Genomic DNA, 25,152 nt, shown 5'->3' on the forward strand with positions numbered 1-25,152 from the left:
GTATTGTCACATTAACAGCGGTATGAGAGTCTATGTATAGTCTCATAACACAACTTCCCTGACTTTTTATTATTATTATTATTATTTGAGTCCGTAGCAATCAGCCGGTGCGTAACCTGGCTGGAAGTATCGGTGAGCGGCACACGACCGCTTTCTTTCCTCAATGAAAGGCTACGCGTTTGCCGGGTGACACAGTCCTATTAGTTTTACGTCAATACGACATACATGGTTGAAGTGAGTGTCCACTAACAACCCCGAAAGGCACAGACAGAAGGTCAGCAGAAACACAGCCCCGCCCCGCCTTGTCTCGCCGGCTTGTAAATGATGCGGAGCCGGTGCAAAGCCGCTACTCCTCCCATCCTCCCGTGTGACTCCCAGTTTTGCTCGCAGCAGCAGACCCGTCAAAACCCGAACAGGTTCAGCTGCCGCCGAGTGACTCATACAGGTGTCGCTAACAAATGCCTGTGACCGCACAATAATGAAGCACAGCTGATGCGGCAACAGCCGTGGGACAAGCAGGTTTCCGGAGCTGCCGCAGGCCTTGTTGTTTTGTCGCTTTTCTGGTGTCAGCCGCTCAGCGCGTGGGTTAAACTCAGGTTTAGTCTTTTTGGGTTGTTGGGGTTTTTTTTTCTCAAAACGACAAAAGGTCGATGTCTTTGAATGGAGGATTTGTGCAGATAGCGGCGAAGAAAATTTACAACTGGGCAAAGACAGGTAAGCACGACTTGAACGCGGCGAGCGCGAGCTCTGCGTTCACAGCTTCGTTGATGTTGTGACATAAAAGTGTTTGCGAAACAGCTTCTGACGCCGACGTTACTATCACGCTATTCACGAAGTGAAGGGACCAATAGAGGAACATCGAGGCCAAAGGGCAAAGTCTGCGAATGCTGTTTAAAACTGACGTGACCGTCAGCGTTATTGTCATTTAACTTTCCAAAACATAAATCTCTAACTCTTCATTTTTCTGATGTGGAATGATAGGACAGAGGTTTCCAATGGTTTCAAAATAATGGTGGATCAATAAATTATATACCCGACTTCAACATATCCCATGGCGTTTTAACCAGTCAGATGGAGAGTTAAAAAGGTGGATAAAAACAGTTTGGAAAACCTTAAGATAGAGCCGTTAGCCTAACAGGCCTGAGACTGTAGTAACCAGGGCCGGATTCACATGGATGTGAGCCCTGGGCTAGAGCCTGATTTGGTGCCCTATAAAAACAGAGAACTGATTTGACTAATGCAAATGAATGGTTGAGTGGCAAGATAAAGTATGTCGATAGTTGGACTTGTATGTCAGCGGGTATGAATCGACGCTGGCAGTTTTCCATCCACGTTGTTGCCAAAAAAAACCTACTATTACGTCGCAGCAACTCATTGAACACGAGTCACGGCAACGTTTAACTTCACTTTGGGATAAATATTGTGCGTTTCTGATTTGAGTTGAGTAATTCTGAATTCATTTGGGATTTTCTGTGATCCACAAAGGATCAGATATGTATATATGCCTGTATTAATGTTCAAGAAACTGGCAGGGAGCTTGAGAAGGGCTGTGTTTTTGAACACAAAAATGTCTAAAATCGACAGGAAATTTGAAAATGTCACTTGTAGGTAACAAGACCTGAACAAAAACTATAAAGTTTTAAATAAAATAAAATAAATAAACACTGCTTAGCCTGGCAGGGACCAATTCAAGCCTGGTGACTCACCAGGCTTATAATACACTATCAATCAATCAATCAAATTTTATTTGTATAGCACATTTCAGCAGCAAGGCATTTCAAAGTGCTTTACATCATAAACACAAAAACACAAAGTCATGCAACATAGAATAAACAATACATTCTTACATATTACGTTTCAAATACAATTCTAAACAGGTTTGTTTTTAGTTGAGATTTAAAGGAAGTCAGGGTTTCCGCTGTTTTACAGTTTTCTGGAAGTTTGTTCTAAATTTTTGGTGCATAGACGCTGAAAGCTGCTTCTCCTCTTTTGGTTCTGGTTCTGGGGGAAACCCTGAATTTTATCCAGTCCAAACCCAGTTTCAATCATTTTCTCCAGTTTTAACCACCAAGCCGTTGACTTGAGGTGAAGTTAAAAGCGTTTATTGGTGGTTTGATCTTTGTCTCGTCTAACCGCGTCTGTATCGTGGTCTTTTGTCAGAAGAGTGGAGGTACACGCTAGGCCTCTTTGCCATGGGGAGCTCCTGCAGTAATCATCTGGGGATCCCTCCTCCGAAGGGCCCCAACCACGTGGGCTGCACCGACTTCATGATGGACCACACCGCACAGGTGACAGACAGCAAGCAACAAAACCCACTTCATGTCCGCACACACACTGTGTGTTTGAGTGGGCGTTGGATTTCAATAGGCAAAAACGGTTGTGTAGTATTCCTCCAACCGAGTCAGGGCCAGTCAAAGGCATATGCAAACTAAGCAGCCATTTCAGAGTGGTCAGACTGCGAAATACTTGGCTGTCTATTAGGTTAAAGTTCAAAAAGAAAATGTTATTTTTCACTTTTCTGCATGATTCAATCCTCACAAAAGGAAAAAAAATAAGCATAAATTATTCAATAAATTAGAATATTGTAGAGTCGGTTTATTTCAGAAACTTTATTACAAAGTGGAACACATTATTTAGATTAGTTACACAGATGAATGTTTGGAAGCCTTTATTTCTGTGTATTAGAATGATTTTTCACACAGCTAATGAAAACATGACTCTTAATCTGACAAGTCAGCTTCATTTATTGAAAATAACTGCGATAATGGATCATTCGGATGTAGTCAAGTTGAGTATTTTTGAAGACGGATGAGACAAAAGGAATATTACCAGAGCTGTACTGAGTGATGTCAGCTGGACGGGGCCCGGAGGATTGCCGCCCAGGGCCCCGAAAGGTCACTGGGCTGGCCCTGCTGACATACCTCAGCATACACGCAATTATTGTCTCCTGTTTTATAGGAAAAAATGTAATGTTTTCGTTGTCCTGCTGATTTAAAGTGAGTCGTGTGTGCGTGTGTGTTAACAGGGCAGCTTCTTCCGGCTTTACTATCCCTGCCAGAAGACGGAGAAAGCCGAGAAGCCCGACTGGGTGCCGAACATGGAGTATTTTTACGGCCTGGCCGACTTCATGAAAATCAACCGAACTTGGAGCGAAAAGATTTTTGAATACCTCTTTGGTGAATATCTGCAGTCACACACAACCTCCAGATGTGTGTCATGCTTCCTTCTCTTACTATTAGTTTTTTTTTTTTTTTTTCAATCGTCACACTTAATTTTATTATCAAAAATGTCCAGATTAAATCCAAATTTGAATCTAATTTTGCTTATTACAAGTAAAAAAAAAACAATACAAACTTGCTTAGCTCCCATGTGGAAAAGTAATTACCTCCCTTTTTAAATTAGAATGTAGCTCTTATCAACCACATCTCTTACAATTTCACAAACCAACGCTCGGGTCTGTACATAGAGTCACTTTAGCGAGAATCGGTCTGACAAGAAGAAGCAGTCTAAAAGACCTCACAGCAACTGATCCTCACAGTTTTTCAGATTTCATTGGAAATTCGACACCAAATTTCTACTGAAATCTGAAGCGTCAGGGTTTCGAAAGGTCCAGTTTAAGGATCAATAGTCTGTGGCGAGGAGGCAGCTGATCGAAACCAGATCAGAGGGAAATCTGAAAGAAGAAGTGAGTTCAAATTCACACTCGCCGCTTCAGCTTCATTTTTTTTTTCAGTCGGGTATTAGCTCAGCCATGAACTTTCTCCTACTTTGATCTGTAATTTCAGACGCGTTCCCGAGCAGAACTATCGGGTCGTTAAAGGAGAGTTTGTTTCTGTTCTGATTCTTCATTCCACTCTAATGCCGTCTGGTTCTAACATTCCAGGCTCCTATAAGATCCCCGCCTTCATGGATGCTCCGTTTCAATCCAGTGAGAAGTGTCCCGTGGTCATCTTCTCCCACGGCCTGGGTGCCTTCAGGTACACACCCGTGTGTAGGTTTTCTTCCCGCTACGGCTGGAGCCGCTGTTAGCTGAACATCTGTCTGTTTCGTTCCAGGACTTTGTATTCAGCTATATGTGTAGAGCTGGCCTCTCATGGCTTCATGGTGGCGTCAGTGGAACACAGGTAACTCGCCAGGCTGAGCATGACATGAACTCTACCTGAACTCACCTGACTGCTGATAGGCTCAGTGAAACCAAGGTGTGAAGAAGCCTCGGTTTCACCCAGATGCTGGGGAAAGTGTTGCATCGACCATGAGTTGCCATCGCCGTGCACTGCCGGTCAAGCTTGGCTGCTACACTTTTCGCTTTCTCAAGAAGAAAAAAAGCGAATTTGGCTGCTTAGAAATATTTCCAGTCGGGAAATTTCAGACAAACGCCACCCGCGTGTGAAAACTACAGTCGCCAAACGAGCAGGAAGTCTCGTTTAACCAGCTGATGTCAGATTGACGCGCGCTAATTCTGTTAGCATCTGTGGGAAACCTGGATATGGCGCCCGACTCCGGCGGTCATAAGGCGAAAGACGGGGTCCAAGTTGGACCATCGCGGGCCGACACGTAGACACAGGACAAACCTTACACACACACAAACACACACACACACACACACACACACACACACACACACACACACACACACACACACACACACACACACACACACACACACACACACACACACACACACACACACAAAACTAAAGTCACTTCAACTAATCAACATGAATCAACATAAAACCGATTCCTAAATGTAGTACTTTGTTGTTTTTTCTTAACTTCTTATGTATTAAAGTAAGAAAAGCTATGAATAATATTAGAATTGTAGTACCATAATGAATATATTATTTTGATGAATGTTGATCAGTCAAGATGTAAATGTAAAACCCAATTAGTACATTTATAAGGTTCACTGGTTTGATCTGAAGCTTTTAAAAAGAGACGATTCGTTTGTCATAGCACACGTTTTTTCCATTTTTAATTGACATTTTTCGTTGCTACCCTGTAAAAAAAACAACAAATTTAAAATAATTCCTTCAGGACTCCTCATGAGTGCCTGATGACACGGAGTCCAGAAACGCAAACCTGGATCCTGTCGTTTTGAAGAAATTCTGTCTGACCGTCAGCCAAACGCAGCAGAGAGGGCCGGCCCTCCTCTGCTGTTTGTCCGTGGAGTCGGAGTGGAAAGGGTGTGCAGACAATGGTACGGCCCAGCTCATCACATTTTCTTTTCAGTATAGAGACAAGGGGACCGTATGGAGGAGAGCATAATGGCCTCGGCTGCTCTGTGAGGGAGTCGGTTCCGGCTGCGGCCGGGTCGAAGGCAGGAGCCGCGGAGCTGACACGTGGCCCGTCGTCAGCGGACCCGCTTTGTCACAAGCCTGCGGCGTGGCGCGACTCGGGTGCGTCACCCGACAGCCGCCTCGGATTGCGACAGCAAACCCTGAGACGAGCCTGAACACGAGGGCCAAGCCTTGCACAGATATGTGCAGATCTCAATATAGATTTGCTCTTTAATTCACCTCAAAAACAGGATGAAACAAGAGGATGTTTCAGTAGATGGACTTGAAACCGAGATTTTTTTTCATGTCCCATAAAGGAAGTTTATGTATCTGCTTCTGCTACATGTCACAAATTCATAAAACCCTCTTTGTCTCAGACTTGTTAGAATTAAATATATTTGCGGTTTGCCATACAAAGAAACACAAGCAACAAAAGCAATCATTGAATCAGTCCCAGAGGAAAATGAAATGTAACTCGTATCATTCAAGTGTTCTTGTCAAACAGTTCTTGTAGACACTGATGGCTGTTAAGAGGAAGCATCTCCTGTAGCAGTCTGTGTTGCAGGAGTTCATATTGAAACCTCTGACTGTTGCTGTAGAACAGTCTGTTGAAGAGGATGATGAGAGTCGTGCGTAATGTTATTAAGAATCCTTGACTGGAGCGCCATGTCCAGAGGTTCTACAGGAGTCTCCAGAACTCCTGGACGCTCCAGGAGTTCTGGTTCTGATTGGATGATGGCAGGAAACAGAAACATGGCCAGGTGACAAAGCTACCACAAAGATTTTTAACAACTTTTGCTGAACTTAGTTTGTGTTTATATGTTTGGTTTATGCCGGGGAAGCTTAAGCTAACAGTGACATCGACTTAAGATCTTTACCTCCATCTGATTGGTTTAGATGCAACATTGCCACATCTAAGCCAACCACATACAGCGAGGTCCGTTTCCTCAGAAAAACTCAACGGCTTCATTTTCTGCCTCTTTTGTGTTTTTTCCTCTCACTCAACATCCATTTTGCGTTTTCCCCTCCTGGCAGAGACGAGTCGGCCTCGGCCACCTTCTACTTCCACGAGAAGACGGAACCCGGGCCGACGCAGGAGAGCCGGGCCAAGTCGCCGGCGGCCTCGGCCCGAGACGGCCTGCTGAGGGAGTGGATGTACTACAGAGCTCTGAAGCACGGCGAGAGCGAGTTCCCCCTGAGGAACAAGCAGGTCGGTTGAAACCTGCAGCTTCATGCAGAGAGGGCCGGACACTGACGGGTTTCCTCACTTCTTTATTTTCAACACACAAAGCAGGCTTTACAGCGAAATAACCACATCCTTTCTCTCTATCTCTCTTCTTTTTTCTTTTTTTTTTTCTAAGTAACCGGCCCACTCAGCATAAATGTGCATTTTCCAAAGTATTCATTTTCTTTGAATTTTAGCTCTATTTAAATGAGGGTTTCTACAGATTTCACAAACTCAAATTCAAGACCTTTCAAGACCACCATCAACAGTAATGATAATGGAATTTAAGACCCGTTTCTCCACAGAAACGTATGAAAGTCATCCAACCAACTGGGAAAAAAATCAGCATAATTTATCCACCATAGATGCAAAAAAACTAAAAACCTAACTAGTTAGTAGACGCATGTTAGGAGGGGCTTAACGGTGTCCTTGACCGCATCGTGTCAAAGAATTTATAAAGATGCGAGTCAAATCTTGGCCCAACAGAAAAACAGAAAAAAAAAAAAACGTACGAGATTACATAAAAGGAAATAAATAGTATAATCCTGGCGATGTGGTCTTCAAGTTGTATCACAATATTTTGCGGTGCTGTTGTAATGACTAAGAACTATTTATTATGTCTTTGACTTGAAGTAAGAAAGTCTGCATGACTGACTGTGTGTCACGAAAATTATAGCCCCACAAAGACAAATACTGGCCTTGACAAACATTCTCGTTTGTCATGTGCCACTTTAGGACACCGGTCTCACAATGGAGTGCGATTAGTGTCACTCAGCTGAACAAAATTGTATTTTCAAATTCATGGGACAAAACAGTGGAGGAAATAAAACGAATCGACCGTGACAATAAGAGCGCGTCTGGTCGGTTTTAAGCGTGAATTGGAATTCATAGCAACAGTAATAAATCAGAGTTCTTAAGATGTTTATCCTGATAAACAATACACAATACAATAAATTCCCACCCAGGCCTGTGATTAACTTCTTAAAGGCCAACTTACTTAAAAAAAATATATATATACATATAATTTCAGACATTTTAAAGACAAAAGGGAAATTTGATGTGATCCCATTTTGTTCCCGTTTCCAGGTGAAGCAGCGAGCTGACGAATGCATCCTGGCTCTGGACAAACTCACCCAGATGAACTCTGGCGTGGCGGTGCAGAACGTTCTGCAGACGCCGTTCGACTACACAACGCTGGAGGTGATGCTAATGTCGCTATGGCAACAAACTCCCGCCCCCCCCCAAAAAATACATGTACTCTTGCAGATGACATATTGGATCTTGCTGTATTTTTCACAGTGTATCTGTATGTTAAAGCGACTTCATTTAAAGGGGCATCCTCGCTAGCTGCTGCCCTGATGATAGCATTTGCTAAGAAAGTTAGCCAAGTTGGTCATTTTGTGGCCTGTCTTCCAAAATAAGCCAGCTTCTGGTGTCAGAACTGCAATGAAGACAGCAGCTATAATTTTTCATACATATCGGACAAAACTCATTTTAAACGACTTCCTCTTGTTTCTGTGGCACCAGAACTCCATGGACCTGTGCAGGATAGCAGTGATTGGACATTCCTTCGGCGGCGCAACCGTTATCGAATCCCTGTGCAAGGAGGTTAAATTCAAGTACGTTCTCTCTTTACTACACGGCCACTCCAGGAAGTCACACAATATTGTACAGTACTCTTTAGAAGCGGCAGCGTCTCCATTTTTTTTCATCGTATGTGATGATGAACCAGTCGTGTGTTTTAGTGGGATTGGTTTGTTGTTTTTTTTTAGTTTGACCAAAATGATTCGTATTCAAACCTCCTCGCTGATGCTAAAAAATTTTTAAAAATCCAGTGCAGAAGTTACCTGTATATTTGCTTTACAGCAAATAAAATGTCAGGTTCTCGTTACAGAGAGCTGGCTTTATAAAGTATCGACTTGCTGGGCAAGGTCAATTTTCCTGATTTGCATTTGAAATATGTTGAAAACTGCGTACACCTATCATCTTATGCACTTGTCCCGAGTTGGTTCATCAGGAAGTCCCAATAAAAATAAAGATAAAAACCTCTGAAGTTTGTGGTTAAAACATTGCTTTAAAACTTTGCCCTCCATTCAGGTGCGGCGTAGCTCTGGACGCCTGGATGGTCCCTTTAGATGACGAGATCTTTCCTCGGGTCAAGCAGCCCATTTTCTTCATCAACTCTGAGAAGTTCCAGTGGGCGGGAAACATCAGCCGCATGAAGAAGATGGACTGTACTGTCATAGACAGGAAAATGATCACAATCAGGTACTGGGAAGGACCCACCGTAGTTGTAGTGATTTAATAAGCCGGTCATTAATGATCTCATATTCCGACAGAGGCACGGTTCATCAGAGCTTTCCAGACTTCACCTTCCTGACCGGGAACTGGATCGGGAAGCTGATGAAGCTGAAAGGGGAGATCGACCCGGAGCTAGCCATAGACCTTTCCAACAAAGCAACTCTGGCCTTTCTGCAACGCCATCTTCGTAAGAAAACCCCCACCTGGTCCAGTTAAAAGCCTCAGTTCAATGTCTCCAGAGTGTCAAATTTAAGACTTTTTAAATCCACTTTGATGAAATTTAAGACAGAAAAAACTCTAAATACAGGAGATGGCAGGGGAATTTTGCAACAACTCAATGTTAGGCCAGCAGTGAATTATTTGGACTTAAAGTGACAAAAACCCCTAAAACAGCTTGTGCAAACTCATTATCCAAAAATGATTTGGGGCGAAACCTGTTCAGGGAAGCACAGTAGTTTTCATGAATTTGAGACATTTTCAGGCCTCAACTTTTAGACTCATCCGGATGTTTTTCCATCTTTTGTAGGTCTGGAGAAGGATTTCAATCAGTGGGACCCTCTGATTGACGGACAAGACGTAAACCTCATCCCAGGAACCAACGTCGTTCTGCTCCAGTCTTCTATGTGAACACCCTGGTGGGTGTCTCGTGCCACAGAATCTCTCCCAGCTGAAGCCGGTTCCTCTGAACAAGGCCGCGGAGAACGCGTTGGAGAGAAGCCAGTCTACCTCATTAGCAGGCAGGACAAATCAAGTGCACCGCTGATTGTATCAAGAGGACTCGACGTACAAAGGACTTCCTTTTACTGTTGGTGAAATCTTTTATTTTAGCTAGCAGTTTCATATTTGTTCAGTAAACACCAAGTATTTTTAAGCAATTTGTTTGGATCTCGACTTAGCCAAGTAAAAAGGCCTAATTTTTTAACACTAAAGCCCACAGTAAGATCCTATGTGCTGCAGCTCAGTATGATTCCTCATGGGTGAAAAGCACATAAAAGTTTGAATTGCATACTGTCTATAATCTACATGTTTTAAATAAACTTGTATCAAATAATCAGTGTTTTATATTTTTTTCTTTGGTTTCAGGGAATTAAGGACGAAAAAAACCACTCATCAATACTGACCTGGAATATTTATTGGGTCAACACACACAAAAAAAATTATTTCAAAGCATGCATGTGTTCACAACAAATAAAGAAATTGTTTCCACTCCACAAACCAACAGCTACTGAAGTATTTTAGATGCATAACAAAATTAGACTCAAGAAAAAAATACTGAAATTCTTACAAATAATTCACCTACAACAGTGCTCCGATTAGCATCACAAAAAACACGAACAAATTCCTACAGGTAAACGATTTTTTTCCCACTCAGAACAATGAAAAACAGGAGAACCTGCTGAGTCAAATATTTATATATATCTATATATATATAAAAAAAAAGAAATCAAGACAAGCTAACTGATCTGTACCCGTTTGATTCAGAGCAGAACATAAGTAGCTGACAAACTTGGATCTGAGACCACAAAGTAAACCAAAAAAGGGCAGGCCGTTATTCCTCTGGTTGCTGCTCGGGAAGATAATCAGCAGCTCCGTCCTTTACGATCAGACAGAGGTGAGTTATCTTTGACAGCTGGGCCTCTAGAAGGAAGCAAAACATGCGTGATTGTGAACGGAATGAGGAGATTCTCCCAACAAAGTCAAAGAAAATTGTCGGTGTGTCGAGTGAAGTTCTTGAACTGCACAATAGCGTTTATTGGTGTGCATTCTTTCCAAATCAGAAGGGAAAATTTGCTAACTACTCATTAATTGTATAAATTAAAACATTTTCAATTTATACTCCTCTACTACAGACACTGGTAAACGGTTTGCCGTGTAGAAATATGATCTATTTAAAGCGGCGATTAATATAGTTTGACGTTAGACCACTATTCTGAACACAAATATAACAGAAACTCTGTTATTAGGACAAATTTATGTATTTTCCACTTAATTCCATAAAGCTTTGTTTAATAATTAATGCTGTCACCAGTGGTAGGTAGAGTAACATCATGACGACTTCAACATATTTTTTAAACAAGGAGAAGTAAGAAATAACCATCCGAGAAATCACTAAAGAGTATAAAGTATTGACTAATCGTCCTAGTGAAATGCCGTATGCCGGACAAGACAGCGCCATTACAGAGATATAAATAAATACATTTCTGCCTACCCCCCATAAAAAGTTTTGAGTTTGAAAAGTCAAAAATTTGCTAGAAAAAACTCAAATATTTTCAACTTTGGAAACCCAGAAATATCCACTTTTTTCCTAGAAAATTTCTAAGGTCAAGCTCTAAATTTTTCAGCGGAAATTTGATTTCTTGCTTCCTATCTGGGATAGATTTTTTTCTATCATACGCCGCCATACATTAGTCGAGTAACTCTGCTTCGTCACTATTTTTCCTTGTCAAAAGCTAAAATCTTCTGGTGAATTTTCCTTGGTGAGTGAGCGTTGGGGAACTTTGCTTACCGAAACTGTCCTCAGCAGACAACGATTCCTCTGTGAGATCGCTGTCATCAAACTCCTAGAACAAAAAAAGGCCAGTTGTGAACATAGAAACACCAACAGAGAAGTCTAGTTAATTTTTAAAACCAGCCAAATGTTTGAACATTTGGCTGGTCTTGTTGTAATATTTAGCTAAATCTGTTTCAGAAGAGTCATTGATATTTATCTCTGTTAAGTTGAGCTGCACATAGAGCGGGAATGCCGTCAACAGTTCTGTTCAACTTAAAGAGACTGTTAATAAAACCAAGCATGGAACGTTTGTCATCTTTTCTTCTTTTACCTCGTTCAGCGGTGGAGCCGTTTCCTCAGACTTGCAGTCCGTTTCAGGATCTTGCTCCGAGTCTTGACGGAACAAAAACACGTCGGCATCATTTCTTTGTTAAACCGAAGGACTACTCCGTAATAAAGTGCAAGTTCCAAACGTTTGTTGAAGAAGTTTGATAGAGGTGTCCGATACCTTGAGAGTCGTCTGCTGAACGGCTCTCGCTGACCGAACACATCAACTCTTCATCCATGTTCTTCTGAAATGGCGTCACAATCGGGATTTACTCAGATGAAAGAACACGTAGCATAATTAAGAGGGGGAAGAAACTCTGATATACATTACCACATATGCGTAGGTTTGTAACGCCCCGTCAGCTGGCAAAACAGAACAGGGAAAAGTAGAGAAATAGATGAGGAAAGGGCTCAAAAATGTGATCAACGTTCACTTTTAAGTCGTAAAGAAGAAAAGCAGCAAGTTCATTACCTTTAACGGGAATGGTCTCGTCTTCCGACGGCGAGTTGTCCTGAAAGACAGGGTCAGGTTAGCCGCTCATGAATCACACGTCAGACGAAGCAATGGGTTATTCTGACCGATACCTTGTCAGGGCTGGGAGTGCCCGGTACCTCAACGTGCTGAGGAACATCTGCTGCTGCCGCCGTGATTCCCGACACACTTTCTGTGCAGAAAGAAGGAATGGAAGGAAGCAAATTGCTTTCCAAACTTATCCTCAAATCAAATCGCTTCCATTTGTAAAATCGCTCATTAACCCTTCCAACATGTCGGTGACGACGCAGCCAAATTTACAGTACTCCTATTCGGCAACATTTGCGCCATCTGAAAAATTCAAACGGTTTCTGAAACTGCAGATGTTGCGCGTTCCAGCCAATATTGGGTTTTTACGGTAATTTCACCCCCGCTGTAGCAGGAAGGGAAATTACGGGAAATTACAAAAGTAACTGCTAGATATTGCAACATCCAGGAATGGATGTTGCAAAGTGGCAAGCATTGATTGGTATCTGAGAGAAATAATCACTCAGATGTTCCCAACAGAAATCAGAATTTATTTGTATGTCTGCAGCACATATTTTCTTCCATTAATAAATTTTAGTGCATAAAGAAATTGTCAACGATGCCATCAATTAGAACAATTCACATTTTTATTCACATTCTCTTGCTAATGCAGCTGCTTCGTTTAAGAAATGTTGATTAATCTGATGTTACCTAGGTGACCTGAACTGATACTCACCCACTGCGGCTTCCTGGACCTATTGTTTCAAAACAAGGACAATGCAAGAACAATTAAACATCAATAGAATATCTTTAATGCAATTATGAATGATCAATCGAATATGGTGCCTTCAAAAATGTTCATTTATTCTGAGTATTTCCACATTTTGTCACATTAAAGTCATCAATAGATTTTAGGTGACAAGCGTGTTTTTCTGAAATGAGGAGAAGGAAGCCGACTTCTGCTTTTTATCTATCAAAACAAACAACAAAAAAAAAACGTTTTTTTTTTTTTTTTGCTACAGGCCTCTCACTAAACTCCTCTGATAAACATTGACGTTTGCAGCTGAAATGCAGCAAAATGCCAGCGCTGTTCAAGAAGTATGAATGTTTTTGAAAGGCGCCCTGTGTGTAAATCGTTCATTTTGCGCCACAGCAGAATGTTTCACCTCATCTGACTCTTCAGCTGGCTCGGTTCTGTCACAAATATGATCTACATCTCCTTCAGAAACCTTAAAAAAAAACAAGTTAATTACACCACTTAACATTGATTAGTCAGCACTGAGCTGAAAAGTTAACACTCTCTTCGTACGCATGATGTTGACACTCACAGAGAAGCAAAGTGTCATTTCCTCTGCTGTCTCCTGTTTCTGGCAATCTGATGCACTTATCTTTTCATCAGAGGTTTGCTCTGAATCTGCAAACCAAAGAAAAACTTGTAGCAAAATTATAATCCACGCCGCACAGCAGATGCTGTAACAAACACATTTTTTGTTCTTTTCCAACTGATGAGTTCTTTCTACCTGCTGGATGGATTTCTTCCAAAGAGCAGACCAAGACATGATGATCCTCACCCTGAAACAGCAACAATATTCACCTTTCCGGGTTCAAACATTTGAAACGTGTCAACATCTTTTCTTTTTTTTTCAGTCTGAAGTATTTCTAAAATTCTGTATGGAAATGTACAGCTCTGGTTTGGATTTTCTTGAACAATTTTCACACTTTTCTCCCAGGTTTAGTTTGGATGTTTTTGTCGATGTTGGCAAGGATCAGTGACACGGAGAGCAGATTTGTTCCGTTAAATAGAATTAAATACTTTTGTAATTCATAATAGGACAAAATATAATATGACTCAAACATGACAGAGATTCTTTCATGTGCACAAAAACACTTGTTTTTCATGCCAAGATTAAGGTTTGAGAATATTCTGACATCTTTAAAGTCAATACAAAATGAACTCTAGGTGATGAAATCTCCACTTCAACTTCCTGATTGCACTAAGGCGTGTGGCCCAACCTGAAAGTGAAGGAAGAGGTTTGCGTTTACCGTTTCTTTGGGGGGGAATGTGCAGTTCTGTTCTTTGTTTGTGGTAGATCGTTGCACCAGGGCTGCCGAGACAGAATGATATGTAGATATTTGGCTGCGTCAGTCACCAATGAGCAACGCCTGACTCAAATAGCTTCACGTTCTGATGTGATGTAAGCAAACCTGGCTCTGCGTCCATGTGCTGGGCGGAGGCATCCTCTTCACTCGCGGAGTCATCCTGAAACATTTCAGACGCTGAGATGAAGACTTGACTCTGATTGCGGCCTTTTGGGTTTGTTACAATGTAATTTACAGTTACTGCCAGACGTTCAGAAACACTTAGCAGAAATATCTTGTTTTTCCAAATAATTGAGTCAAACCACAACATTTCCAGCGTAAAATTATAGTCAGAATAAAGTCAATGTTATTAAATGTTAAGAATTAGGTGCACTTTTCTTCTACACAATATCAAAACTGTACTTCTAAGGCCAAATATGTACGTACACTCCCATGAATAGCTGGCTAAATGTCCCCTGCTATCAAAACACATCCAGGCTCAATTAAACATAGCTGATCTATGGATGAACAAAATGCCTTCTGGATTGAACTGTTTGGTTCTATCAATGACAAGAGGTATGGTTGGAGGACTCAAAATGGAGTCTTTTAAATCCAAGACATTTGTGTCAACTATCAAGCATGGTGGTGGCAGAATCATTCTGTGGGGTAGGCGCTGGTGTAACACAGCTCAGTGGTTGAAATAGGAACAGCTGGGTGATTTAACAGGAAAACTGTCCAAAACAAGTGAAGCTTGATGGTAGATTTTATGAATAATAAAAAGTTGACTTGTGTCAGAAAAGTGGCTCAAATGAACCAATTCCGTTGAGGACAAAGGCCAAATATTCAGCCAGAATCTTTTCAGAAGGTGTTGCTGATGGACACCATAATAAAATGGTGGTGGGTTTGAGCCTGAATGTTTAATATGGACTCTACACACACAGAATTAAAAAAAAAAAAAACAGGAAAACATAAAAGATCTAAGCACCAAATTACTTGTAATAGAAGCCCAAATTATTACGACTTCCATTATTCAAATCCTATCTACTAGCGTCTTACCAGAACTATAATTTGTTACCTTCCTCACTTCTGTAACGTACCTCCACATTTGCAGAAACGCATGTCTCCTCCTTACGTAGGGGACCTTCTCCAGCCTTAGTTTCCTGTTCTGTAACAACAATCACACATTCCTTTAGTTGACTCAGAAACACGTCTTCATCTTCATTATGACTTGACAAAGAGAAATACCCCACGACAAAAATAACTGCATAGAATATGCAAGAATAAACAGTCCTCTCACAACCAAATTTAAGACCTGTCTTTAATGTATCTAAGACCAACTTTTTAAAAAAATAAAAACATTTTAAGACCTTTATTTTATAGTAAGGGTTTAATCTAAATCTTAGGACATTTTATGGGATTCACGGCTCCCTGTAGAATAAGCAATTTTAAAAGAAACTAGCACCTCTCTATTGCATGATGAACTTAAACAGTTACTCACCACACAACTGCTCTTGAATTGTAGTTGAGGAAGGCACCAGTTCAGTCTAATAAGGCAAGAAAATTAATTAAAACTTAAAGCAGGTGAACCTGAGGTCACTCCGAATCACAGCAGGCTTCGACATCCATCGGATATTACCTGTTTTGAGAAATCCAATTCTGTATCTGCCATCTCCTTCAAAAAATCTTGAAAATCCTTTACAGAAAAATAAAGAGTTAGATTTCATCCATCCTTAAATTTCCCCAAGCACACAATGATAATTTTCATGCTAATTCATTAACTGTGACCCCAATATAATCTACATTTACCATTGTATCTTCTGATGTAAAGGCCATTAAGTCAAACTGTAGGGGATCAACATTTCTTTCTTCTGCTGCAATAGCTGGAGCTTGAAGAAGAGATAAAATAGGGAAAAGAAGAAATGAATGAAATGTTCTTTTTTTGAACTAAAATAAAATGTGCTATTTGGGTTAGCAAAATGACTAAGTTGGATTTGTACATTTTTAATTATCAAGAGATAATTGAGGTGTGGCAATTACAACACAGAAAAAAAGCTGAGTTGTATCTTACCATTTAAAGTGTCCATCTCTAAGGTGCAGGAGGAAGTACTAAGTGTCTCCTTGTCTCCAGTTCCACCCTCCAGCTCATCCTTGGCCCCTGAAGCACCATCCCTTGGAGAAGAACCATCATCATTTGGCTTTCCAGCATGAAGCACTGAAGTATTTTCCTCCTCGGGATCTTGGCCAGTGACCACAACTACGTTTTCACTCAAGCATGAAATGGCTTTTTCATCTGAAAGGTCTGCTGAAAATTGGAAGGGTTCCTTTACGACACTATCAGAGGAAAAAATATCTTCAGGAGGCGTCGTGGCAGCAGGGACCATGATTATTTCTTCACTGGACTGCTGTTCATCCTGTCCAAACTCAACAACAGTCTCATTATTGGAGTCTTCGGAACACTCAATCGGCTTTAGACTACTGGCTAACTTTAAGACCTTGTTTTCAATTGGAAGGAAGTTGGGCTCCTCTGCAATGTGTTCCTCATCCTGAGACACTGTACAAGTGGAGTAACTAGCAACATCATGAAGAAGTTCCTGTAGAGTGTTGATTGAATCAAGCTGCTGTGGAGTAGCCAACCCACCCGAATCAGGCATGTCTTCTGTTCCGAAGTAGCTCCAGAAGGTATTCATTGCTTCGTTTATCACCTGGCCCTCACACTTCATCTCTACCACATACTTCAGTTTTCCTTTTGTCCTTGTTACTCTGGTGACAGTGAGCTGTAGCAACTTGTCTGCTGTAAGTGCAGACAACTCATCTGCTGCTCCATCTCTCCAAAATCCGCGAGATGCGTCAAAGCCTTCAAGCTCACAGAGAAACGCTTGGGCTGGAACTTCCAGTAAGGCAGGTGGTACCACTCTGACATTGGTGACATTTACCTGTGACTTGTTTCCATAGTCCACAAAAAGAACTGAAAGCTCATTGTCACTTTTATCAACAACTTCCGCACGATACCACAGTTGATCGTCAACAAACAGTGCAACACATGGCATTCCGAGGTAAAGAGCATCTGGATTAATGTTTTGATCTGCTGTACTCTCAACTTCTGAGACAGCTAATGTTATCATACAGAGCTCCTGTGAATCGGCAGACTGACACCAAAATGTCTGATCTTCATTGATGGTTGCAACGTAGACCTCTAACTGCTGCCCCTCTTGAATATATTTTTGGTGTGGGTAGCCTAAACTGCAGGGCGACAATGGTTTCTCAGAGTCCTCTTCCTCCTTTCTTTTATCAAAACTCTGCACCTGCTGCTCATTCACTACTTTTTCTGGTTTAAAATCCCTCCCCTCTGTAGACAATTTACACCCAATATCCAGGGCGCCATCTTCCAGAGTTACCTCCCACACAGATCCAACCTGTTTGATGAACTGGCACTTGAGCACCTTGTCTCCACAGCTGCCGATGACGTCTTTAAAGGCAGACAACACATGTGGTTCAAACACTTTCTCTTCTCCAAGAACAACAGCGTCCTTTAGCATGCAGTGTGTACTATAAACTGGCAACAGCAGAAGAGATTTGGGAAGTTGTTCCATTTTAGAAATTGGCATCACTGCTGTGTTTCCAAAGTCTATAAACTCAACAAGAGCCCTTGCGTGTTCAAGAGTTTCTTTCACAACCGCTCTGTACCAGGATAAATCATCTGCAAACTCTGCTTTGACGAGGTCACCTGGTTGCACATCTTTGATAGGGCTTGATTTTGATGTTGAATCTGGATTGTTCAACTTCTCCACCAGAGAAAATAGGTCAACCTCTTCACTGACATGTTGCACAAAGAAGCTTAACGGGCTGTCACAATGCGAGACATAGACATCCACTACTGTGCCGGGTGTGATGCATTTCAATGGGAGGTCTATGAGTTTTGGGAGTTTTTCAGCTGGGGTTTCCTCCTGGGATTCTGTGCCAGATGATTCTGAAAAGAACCTTTCAGTTATAGTGGGGAGACTCACTTTTCTGGGTCTCAACTGACCACTGGCTTCCTCAGAACCATCGTTAGTCAATGTTTTGTTTGGCTGTCTTTGAGACGGAGTTTTGTATAGCTCTCGTGGGGCTGGTCTGTGCTTCTGAGTTGTGGATTTCAATGTAGATCTCAGATTCTCATCAGTGGATTTACAATCGAGCTTTGTTTGACATGGAGGTTTTGGGGTAGAGAAATTGCTCTTTTTAGAGGCTTGTTCGTAATCTTTATTGTCCATGGCTCGGTTTGAAAAAGTCTTTTCTATCTTTGGTGCATGAGTTGCTGGAGCCTGATGTGGTTTCCAACTCTGGCAGACAACTTGCTCTTCTTGCTTCTCAATCTGAAATGTTTTCTTTATCTTTGCATTAATTTGGGTGTTCCCATGGTAGAGCTCTACCAATAATTTGCCATCAGCTTCTCTAGCCACTATCAACGCACGGAATTGGCATTCTGTTGCAGTTTTCTCAAACCATTCGTTTACCTCACTCGGAACATCATTAGGAACATCAGAGAGAGCACACACAACTGCTTGCACAGGCACAGACATAATGTCATTTGCCTCTTTGGGGACAGGGAGCAGGTCAGACTTATCCACCTGAAGAGTCTCACCATAATCCACAAAGTGAACCAGTAGTGTTGGTCTTGTGGCCTTTATCTGAGCCCTGTACCACTGTCCATCAGTGTATCTTGCAAAGCACAAGGTTCCAAAGACTGCTGGAACCTTTACCCTCTCAAGCTGCTGGCAGAGAGTGTTCACCCTCATTGTAAGGTCTTTCATCACATCAGCATTCTTGTCAAGATGGCAGTAGAAATCACTGACACTGTTCACAAACGCCACAGTGACCTGCTCCTCTGTGCCAGTTTTGATATTGTGCGTTGAGTAGTAGTATGTGTCCAGACGAAAAGACGGCCCAGAAGCTTTCTTGGGAGGAATGTTTGTGATGAGACTGGCCAAAGTGTTGCAAATGCTCTCAAATGGAGTCTCTAGATCCACAATGTTGTGAAGAACCATTTGTTCGGAGTGCATGACGGCATAAATGGTGCACTTCAAAATAATAAAGTTGGATGCAGCGTTTTCAACAAAGTTTTGGAACCTTTCCTTTGCTTTGTAGTTCCATTCGTTAATCGCCGACGTAGAACTGATGAGGTTCAACAGGCTACATCGAAACGCTTGACCGTGGAGCGTTAGAAATTCTGGACTTATCTTTCTCAAGTCAAAGAGGGAGACAGTCTTAGTCTGCCCATAGTCCACAAACAACACATCAACTTGGGGGGTTTCATGTTTGCGAATGACTAGAGCTCTGTACCACATTCCATTCTCAGGGTGACGAGCTACACAGGCAGCATCTACATTAGGCTCAAACTCACTGTTTGCATAATAGGCCTGGATATCATGCATAAGCAATCTCAAAGAGCCGGCATTTTGAACCAGTTGACACCAGAAGTCATTTGGGCTTTCAATGCAGGAGACATTGACATCAAGGACACTTCCAATGGGAAACATTTGTTCCTTGAAGGTACTGATTTTTCTCTCATTGCTTAGAAGACCAAATGTAGGTCTGAAAGATATTCCAATGTCTTTACAGACCTGTGGCAGCGCTACATCAGTAAGTGGTGCTGAAGATACAACGGAAGGCTTCAATGCATCTTTAACAGCGGGTTCTCTTGGAAGCTCAGTTCTTTCAGCGAAGCCATTTGTGCACATTTGTGTAGTAACATCTTGTTCTGTCTGTGCTTCTGGATTTATCAGTTGGACAACATAGTTGTCATTGTATCTTCCTTTCACATGCACATTGAGTTCTTTATCTGTCACTGTCTTGATGAAATATTCCAAAGCATTTTGACTCCATCGCACATCTTTTGGTCTGACACCAGCCAGGGAACATTTCAGACCCAGTTGGGGCATCTTTCTGAACTCAGCAGGGAGGATCCTGATCTTACTCCTATCAACCACTTCAGTGTTGCCATAATCAACAAAGAACACTTTGATTCGTGTCTCACCAACTTCTGTCACAGTTGCTCTGTAGAATTCACCATCTTGCGCCTGTGCAGCACAGTAGAGCCCAAGAGATGGATTTATAAGCATGTGTGTATTTGCTGAATCTTGGTACAGATGGTACATTGCGTCCAACAGTTCCTCCAGATCTTTTCTGTAGTTATCGGTTTGGATCCAAAACTCTGATGGGGAGGATACATGGTGAACGACTGCCAAATGTGAGGAGTTTATGACAAGGTCTTCAGCAGGAATCTCTTCCACACTCTGTTGGGAAGGTAGCATCTTTCTTTCTGGTTGGACTGGATGCTGCTGAGTATAAACTCCACTTGGCAGGGCATAATCTCCAAGTGTTTTCTCATACTTTGGGAAACAGTTTTCCTTGGAACCAAACAAGCTGTTCATGTTAATGTTGTCATCACCATATAGTGTAACATAGTAAACTTGGTCAGAGATGCTTCGGTATTCAACCTTGGCTATCAGAGTCTTGTGAAGCAGGAGTGACTTGAGGAAGTCGATTTCACTTGTTGTCCATCCTACCTTTTTGTCAAGGATACCATGGAGGGAGCAAACGTAAGTGACAACTGGCATCCTGGTAAACTCTGTCCCAAGTCGTTTCACATTTTCCACCTGGACAAACTGCTTTGTTCCATAATCTACATTTAACACTTCCACCACTTTATTTGTTGGGAACACCTGCTGTATAACAGAGCGGTACCACCTACCATCCCTTCCTCTTGCTGCACATGGATACCCAATCATGTCTGGGCTTATCATGCAACTGGACATTTTGCTCTCACAGCTCTGCGTAACCTTCTCAGTTAGTTTCTTTAATTCGTGAGAGAAAACTTTCAACTGACAAAAAATCTGTTGAGGATTTGTCACTTCTGTTACAATGACAGTCTCCACAGTTCCTCCTGGCAACTCTGGGTACATGAATAGTTCCTGTTTCTGCAGTTGCTCACCCGATCCCAAATAGAGTTGCTGCACTTCTGTCAATCCTTCAGCTCCACTGATCGATTTCAGTGACATGTGGAGAAAGTCCTGGAAGGTTGCTGGAGCCAACTTTTTTGCAAATCCCATCTCATACATTTGCTTGGATATGCAAGGGATGTTCAGGAGAATCATTCTGTCTGGCACCAGAACATCTTGCACATGTGCGTTGACTAATTTTCCAGTGAAAGATTTTAGAAACTCAAGAGCCACTGGAGACCATCTATTCTCAGATGAAAGTGGTAACACATTTGCTAGTACACATAACTCAACTTCAGGGGGCAAAAGAAAATGTTCTTTTTTACCCCATGCAAGCTTGCTTGTGGTGCCAGTGTATGTCATCCCTCTGTCAATGAGGAAAACACTATATTTGGAGCCATTTCTGGACACAATGCGTGCTCTGTACCAAGTAGTATCAATGTGAACTAAGCATTGGTCACCAGGATTTCCTTCCAGGTCTTTAAATAGAGCTCCATGAGACTGAATTTCATCAGCCAGAATTTCATAATCTGTTGATCTTTGCTGACTAAACTTTCCCCAGAACGCCACCAGCTCACATAAGGGATGCAAGTGAACTCTGATTACAAGCACTGTTACATCTGATCCTCTTGCAGGAAGTCCAGGGATTGCAGACATTGTGGCAGTTTCCTGGACGGCAGCTGCTCATGACTTGCCACCTTCTCAGTGCCGGTGTGCAGGTACTGAATATTACCTGTGAAAAAAAGAAACAAACAAACAAAAAAACACATGGTGACCAAACCAAGACTGAATAAGGGTCTTTACATATGGGTCAAAGAGCTAATCTGAAATTAATAGCTCATGACTGCCAAAAACAGATTAGATTTGATAATGTAATACCACAAAGACAGTTAACCCACAACTAATTAGGCTAACATTAAAAGTCCTGCTCCTCCTCATAAAAGAATTGGAGATTTTCCTGTCAAAAACAATTCACTTATTTGGGAATTAGAAATAGCTTACATCAATCTAAAACGGTAATATCTAACTTTCAACATTTAAATCCATTTTATAGTTTTTAATTCATGAGAAGAAATTTTAATTACTATCAAAAATTGTTACCAATACTTGAGCAGTCATTGTCCACCATTAAATGCCTGATTGGTGCTTCTTTTATTAGGTTAGACAAGTTCACTGCCCTTTATTAAATACTGCCATTCTCATGTCGGGGGGGAAAGGCGCTGACAACTGCTGACCAGCCATCCTGAATTTCAAACTCAACTTTTAAAGTTTAATTTTATCTGAAAGACCACAGCAGAGAGAACTAACCGTTGTTCACTTCTCTCCCACCCTTTTTAAATAAAAAGAAGTCCATGAGAAATAATCTCCAAATCCAAAAATTATAATATTCTTTGACATAAATTCAGGGCTTATGAATAAAAGGCTTTATTAAAATCAGTAAAAAAATAAAATAAAATAAAAATTGTGGTCATTAAGTACAAACTGTTGATCAAAATTAGTCAACTATGGTTACTTATGCTTCTTCCAGGCAAAAATCACAATTCTTCTTCACCAATATCCTTTAATTCTAATTTCAGTTGTTTAGAAAGATATTTGCAAATATTTTAGTGTCAGGGTTTAGAAAATGTTTTCTCCAAATTTTCAATACTCAATTTTTGAGAAGTTTTCGGGTCAATTTAAGCAATCCTTGAGAGTAATTCACCTCTCAGTATCTACTCTTAACATACTTTAAAAGAATGGGGTCAGTTCTTTGCAATTTTTAAAAAACAGAATTCACAACTCACGCCATCGTTAATAGAGAATTTATTATCCTTAAAAGAGCAAATGGAATGTTAAACGTCTTTTAAATTAATTTCTCAATCATAAGTTCCCTTAAAGTCGATATCAGTTTTGTTTGTTACCTTAGAAATGTGTCCGTTCAGTCTTCATTTTCTAAATCTGCCAAATATTAAGTTTCATAAAAAAATAAAATTGAGACATACTTCAAAATATATCTTCAAAAAGATCTTCAAAAATCACATTGTTGGTCTTAAACTAGCCAATAAATGATTGCTCAAAATTTTCTCTTCTCTAATTTAAAGAAGTATTTGGAGCACCTCACAAATGCTCCCCTAGCATTAAAGCTCATAATATTCCAGATGTGGTGTTGAACGCTCCTTTGAGACTTCTTTGGTTTGCTTCAATATTCTCATTTTATATAGGGTATTATTGGGGATTCTCTCTCTCTTTATTTCTCCCTTTTGGGGAAGTTTTATTCAAGTTCTAGTTCCCATTTAAGTCTCCTCCTCATAGAATGTAAATTAGTGTAATATTTTGTGATAGTTGCTGATAATGATCATTTCTCGAATTAGTTGTCTCATGTTAGTATGTCTGGTCTTATCGCCATCTTAGTCGACCATTGTAACCCCTCGCTCACTGGAACAGGGTGTTGAAATATCACAGGCACTGTTCATGCGCATGCGCAGCACCGGAAAACCACCCGACGCATCCGTAAAAATGATAAACACTCCTGTTGAACATTTATTTGTTCATTACTAATTTTTCTTTCAGTGAGACACACGGAAATAGTTGTATTTGAAGGACTATGCTAACTCTGTAATACCCGTCTAAACTTAATACCCCTCGATGCGCTACTTTGAGCAAAGCATTGTGGACTTCCGGTATGCTTTTCTGACAGGGTACACCAAACCAACATAACAACGACACATGTTCATCATATATGATTTTGTTCTGCGCACAGACAACTGTGTGAAAAACGTTGTGTTTTTCCAAACTATCAACGCGAGATCTACCGAAACACATTAATCTTGTAAAAAAGAACAAAACAACAACACAAAAAAACGCCATATGTGATACAGTTAGCTCATTTTACTTTCAGTAGCAATTTAGCTAAGTTACTACATAAAACGGCCGTTAACATAACAGGTCACGTTGTTCGCTTAATTATTAACGGTCTTCCAGTTGTCACACAAATCCTTAGCCACAATTAATCGAAAATTATCCGCTCCAATATATAAACTCACCGTTTTTTGTTGTTGGGTTTGTTTGTTTTTTTTTTTTTTTGTTTGTTTATTTTGGCGAACCTGTCCAATCCTCTTAACACCTGGAGTGACGGTAGCTCACCAACAAGCCGCCTGGGCTCGGCGTTTTCACCTCCGCCCAGCAGATCCACGGAGCACCCGCGCTCACGTTAACAGCGTCGAAACTTTCCGGGCTTTCCGCTGCTTTACAAGTCGGTTCAGTCACGACGCTTTTCTCTTGCGATGTTCTGTGTTCTCGGTGAGAAGTTTAGCTGTTCCCAGAGGAATTTAGTTTAGTGAGCAAACCTTACTGCACACAGCCGTTAGCTAACGGTCGCTAGCCTAAAACCCCCCACACAAGCGCGTGCCTAACGTTTCTCTCTCTTTTTTTTTTTTTCTTCCTCCTCGCGTGACCCGGAAATACCATTAAGTTAAATTTTAAAAAAGCGTTCAAAAAAATAAATATAATATAACAATACGCTGTCTAATTTTCAGGTAAAAATGAAAAAAAAAGAAAGAAAAGAAATACATGAACGGCGAGTTTAAAACCATTACTCAAATGTGAGTTTTAATAATTTTAGAAAAATATAACCTAATGTTAAGCTTAACTACCTTCATTTATCAGTTTGTGTTTAGATGTCAAACGCTTATTAAAGAAACATCTGTTTCTGACAGATGTGAGAACAGTTATGAACCTTGACCATTTTCATCCACCCATCTGTCCATCCTTCCACCCATCCATCCATTCACCCATCCATCCATTCACCCATCCGTCCGTCCATCCATCCATCCATCCATCCATTTTCTAAAACCCTTGTCCCTAGTGGGGTCAGGAGGTGCTGGTGACTATCTCTAGCTAACATACCGGGTGAGAGGCAGGGTCACCCTGGACAGGTCACCAGTCTGTCACAGGGCAACACAGAGACCAACAGGACAAACAACCATGCACACACACAC

At 41.2% G+C, this 25,152-nt stretch overlaps 2 protein-coding genes across 4 annotated transcripts; one reads left to right on the top strand and one right to left on the bottom strand.

Moving 5' to 3' along the window:
• The first annotated feature begins 349 nt into the window (after nucleotides 1-349).
• Nucleotides 350-9,853, top strand: pla2g7 (phospholipase A2, group VII (platelet-activating factor acetylhydrolase, plasma)). Its single transcript, XM_055044338.1, has 11 exons — nucleotides 350-714; nucleotides 2,161-2,288; nucleotides 3,026-3,176; nucleotides 3,884-3,977; nucleotides 4,056-4,124; nucleotides 6,312-6,486; nucleotides 7,588-7,701; nucleotides 8,029-8,120; nucleotides 8,599-8,769; nucleotides 8,841-8,989; nucleotides 9,329-9,853. Exons 1-11 carry the CDS (start codon nucleotides 651-653, stop codon nucleotides 9,427-9,429), a joined length of 1,308 nt encoding a protein of 435 aa, XP_054900313.1. The 5' UTR covers nucleotides 350-650; the 3' UTR covers nucleotides 9,430-9,853.
• Nucleotides 9,854-9,922: 69 nt separating this feature from the next.
• Nucleotides 9,923-24,565, bottom strand: tdrd6 (tudor domain containing 6). 3 transcript variants are annotated; one of them, XM_055044340.1, is made up of 19 exons: nucleotides 24,299-24,565; nucleotides 16,267-21,908; nucleotides 16,005-16,084; nucleotides 15,835-15,891; nucleotides 15,697-15,742; nucleotides 15,296-15,363; nucleotides 14,325-14,379; nucleotides 14,163-14,224; nucleotides 13,640-13,691; nucleotides 13,448-13,533; nucleotides 13,286-13,348; nucleotides 12,856-12,874; nucleotides 12,206-12,285; nucleotides 12,093-12,132; nucleotides 11,952-11,983; nucleotides 11,802-11,865; nucleotides 11,625-11,686; nucleotides 11,309-11,363; nucleotides 9,923-10,440 (listed from the first exon to the last, which is right to left on the bottom strand). In XM_055044340.1, the coding sequence occupies exons 2-19, from the start codon at nucleotides 21,830-21,832 to the stop codon at nucleotides 10,352-10,354; spliced, it is 6,576 nt and encodes a 2,191-aa protein (XP_054900315.1). In that variant the 5' UTR covers nucleotides 21,833-21,908; nucleotides 24,299-24,565; the 3' UTR covers nucleotides 9,923-10,351. The 3 variants fall into 3 exon arrangements, with proteins under 3 accessions (XP_054900315.1, XP_054900316.1, XP_054900314.1); XM_055044341.1 differs by having other exon boundaries at nucleotides 11,802-11,862; nucleotides 24,199-24,565; XM_055044339.1 differs by having other exon boundaries at nucleotides 24,199-24,565.
• Nucleotides 24,566-25,152: the final 587 nt, after the last annotated feature.

The sequence above is a fragment of the Poeciliopsis prolifica genome, unplaced genomic scaffold, assembly GCF_027474105.1.
Source record: "Poeciliopsis prolifica strain line A6 unplaced genomic scaffold, Auburn_PproV2 SCAFFOLD020, whole genome shotgun sequence".
Classification (NCBI taxonomy): domain Eukaryota; kingdom Metazoa; phylum Chordata; class Actinopteri; order Cyprinodontiformes; family Poeciliidae; genus Poeciliopsis; species Poeciliopsis prolifica.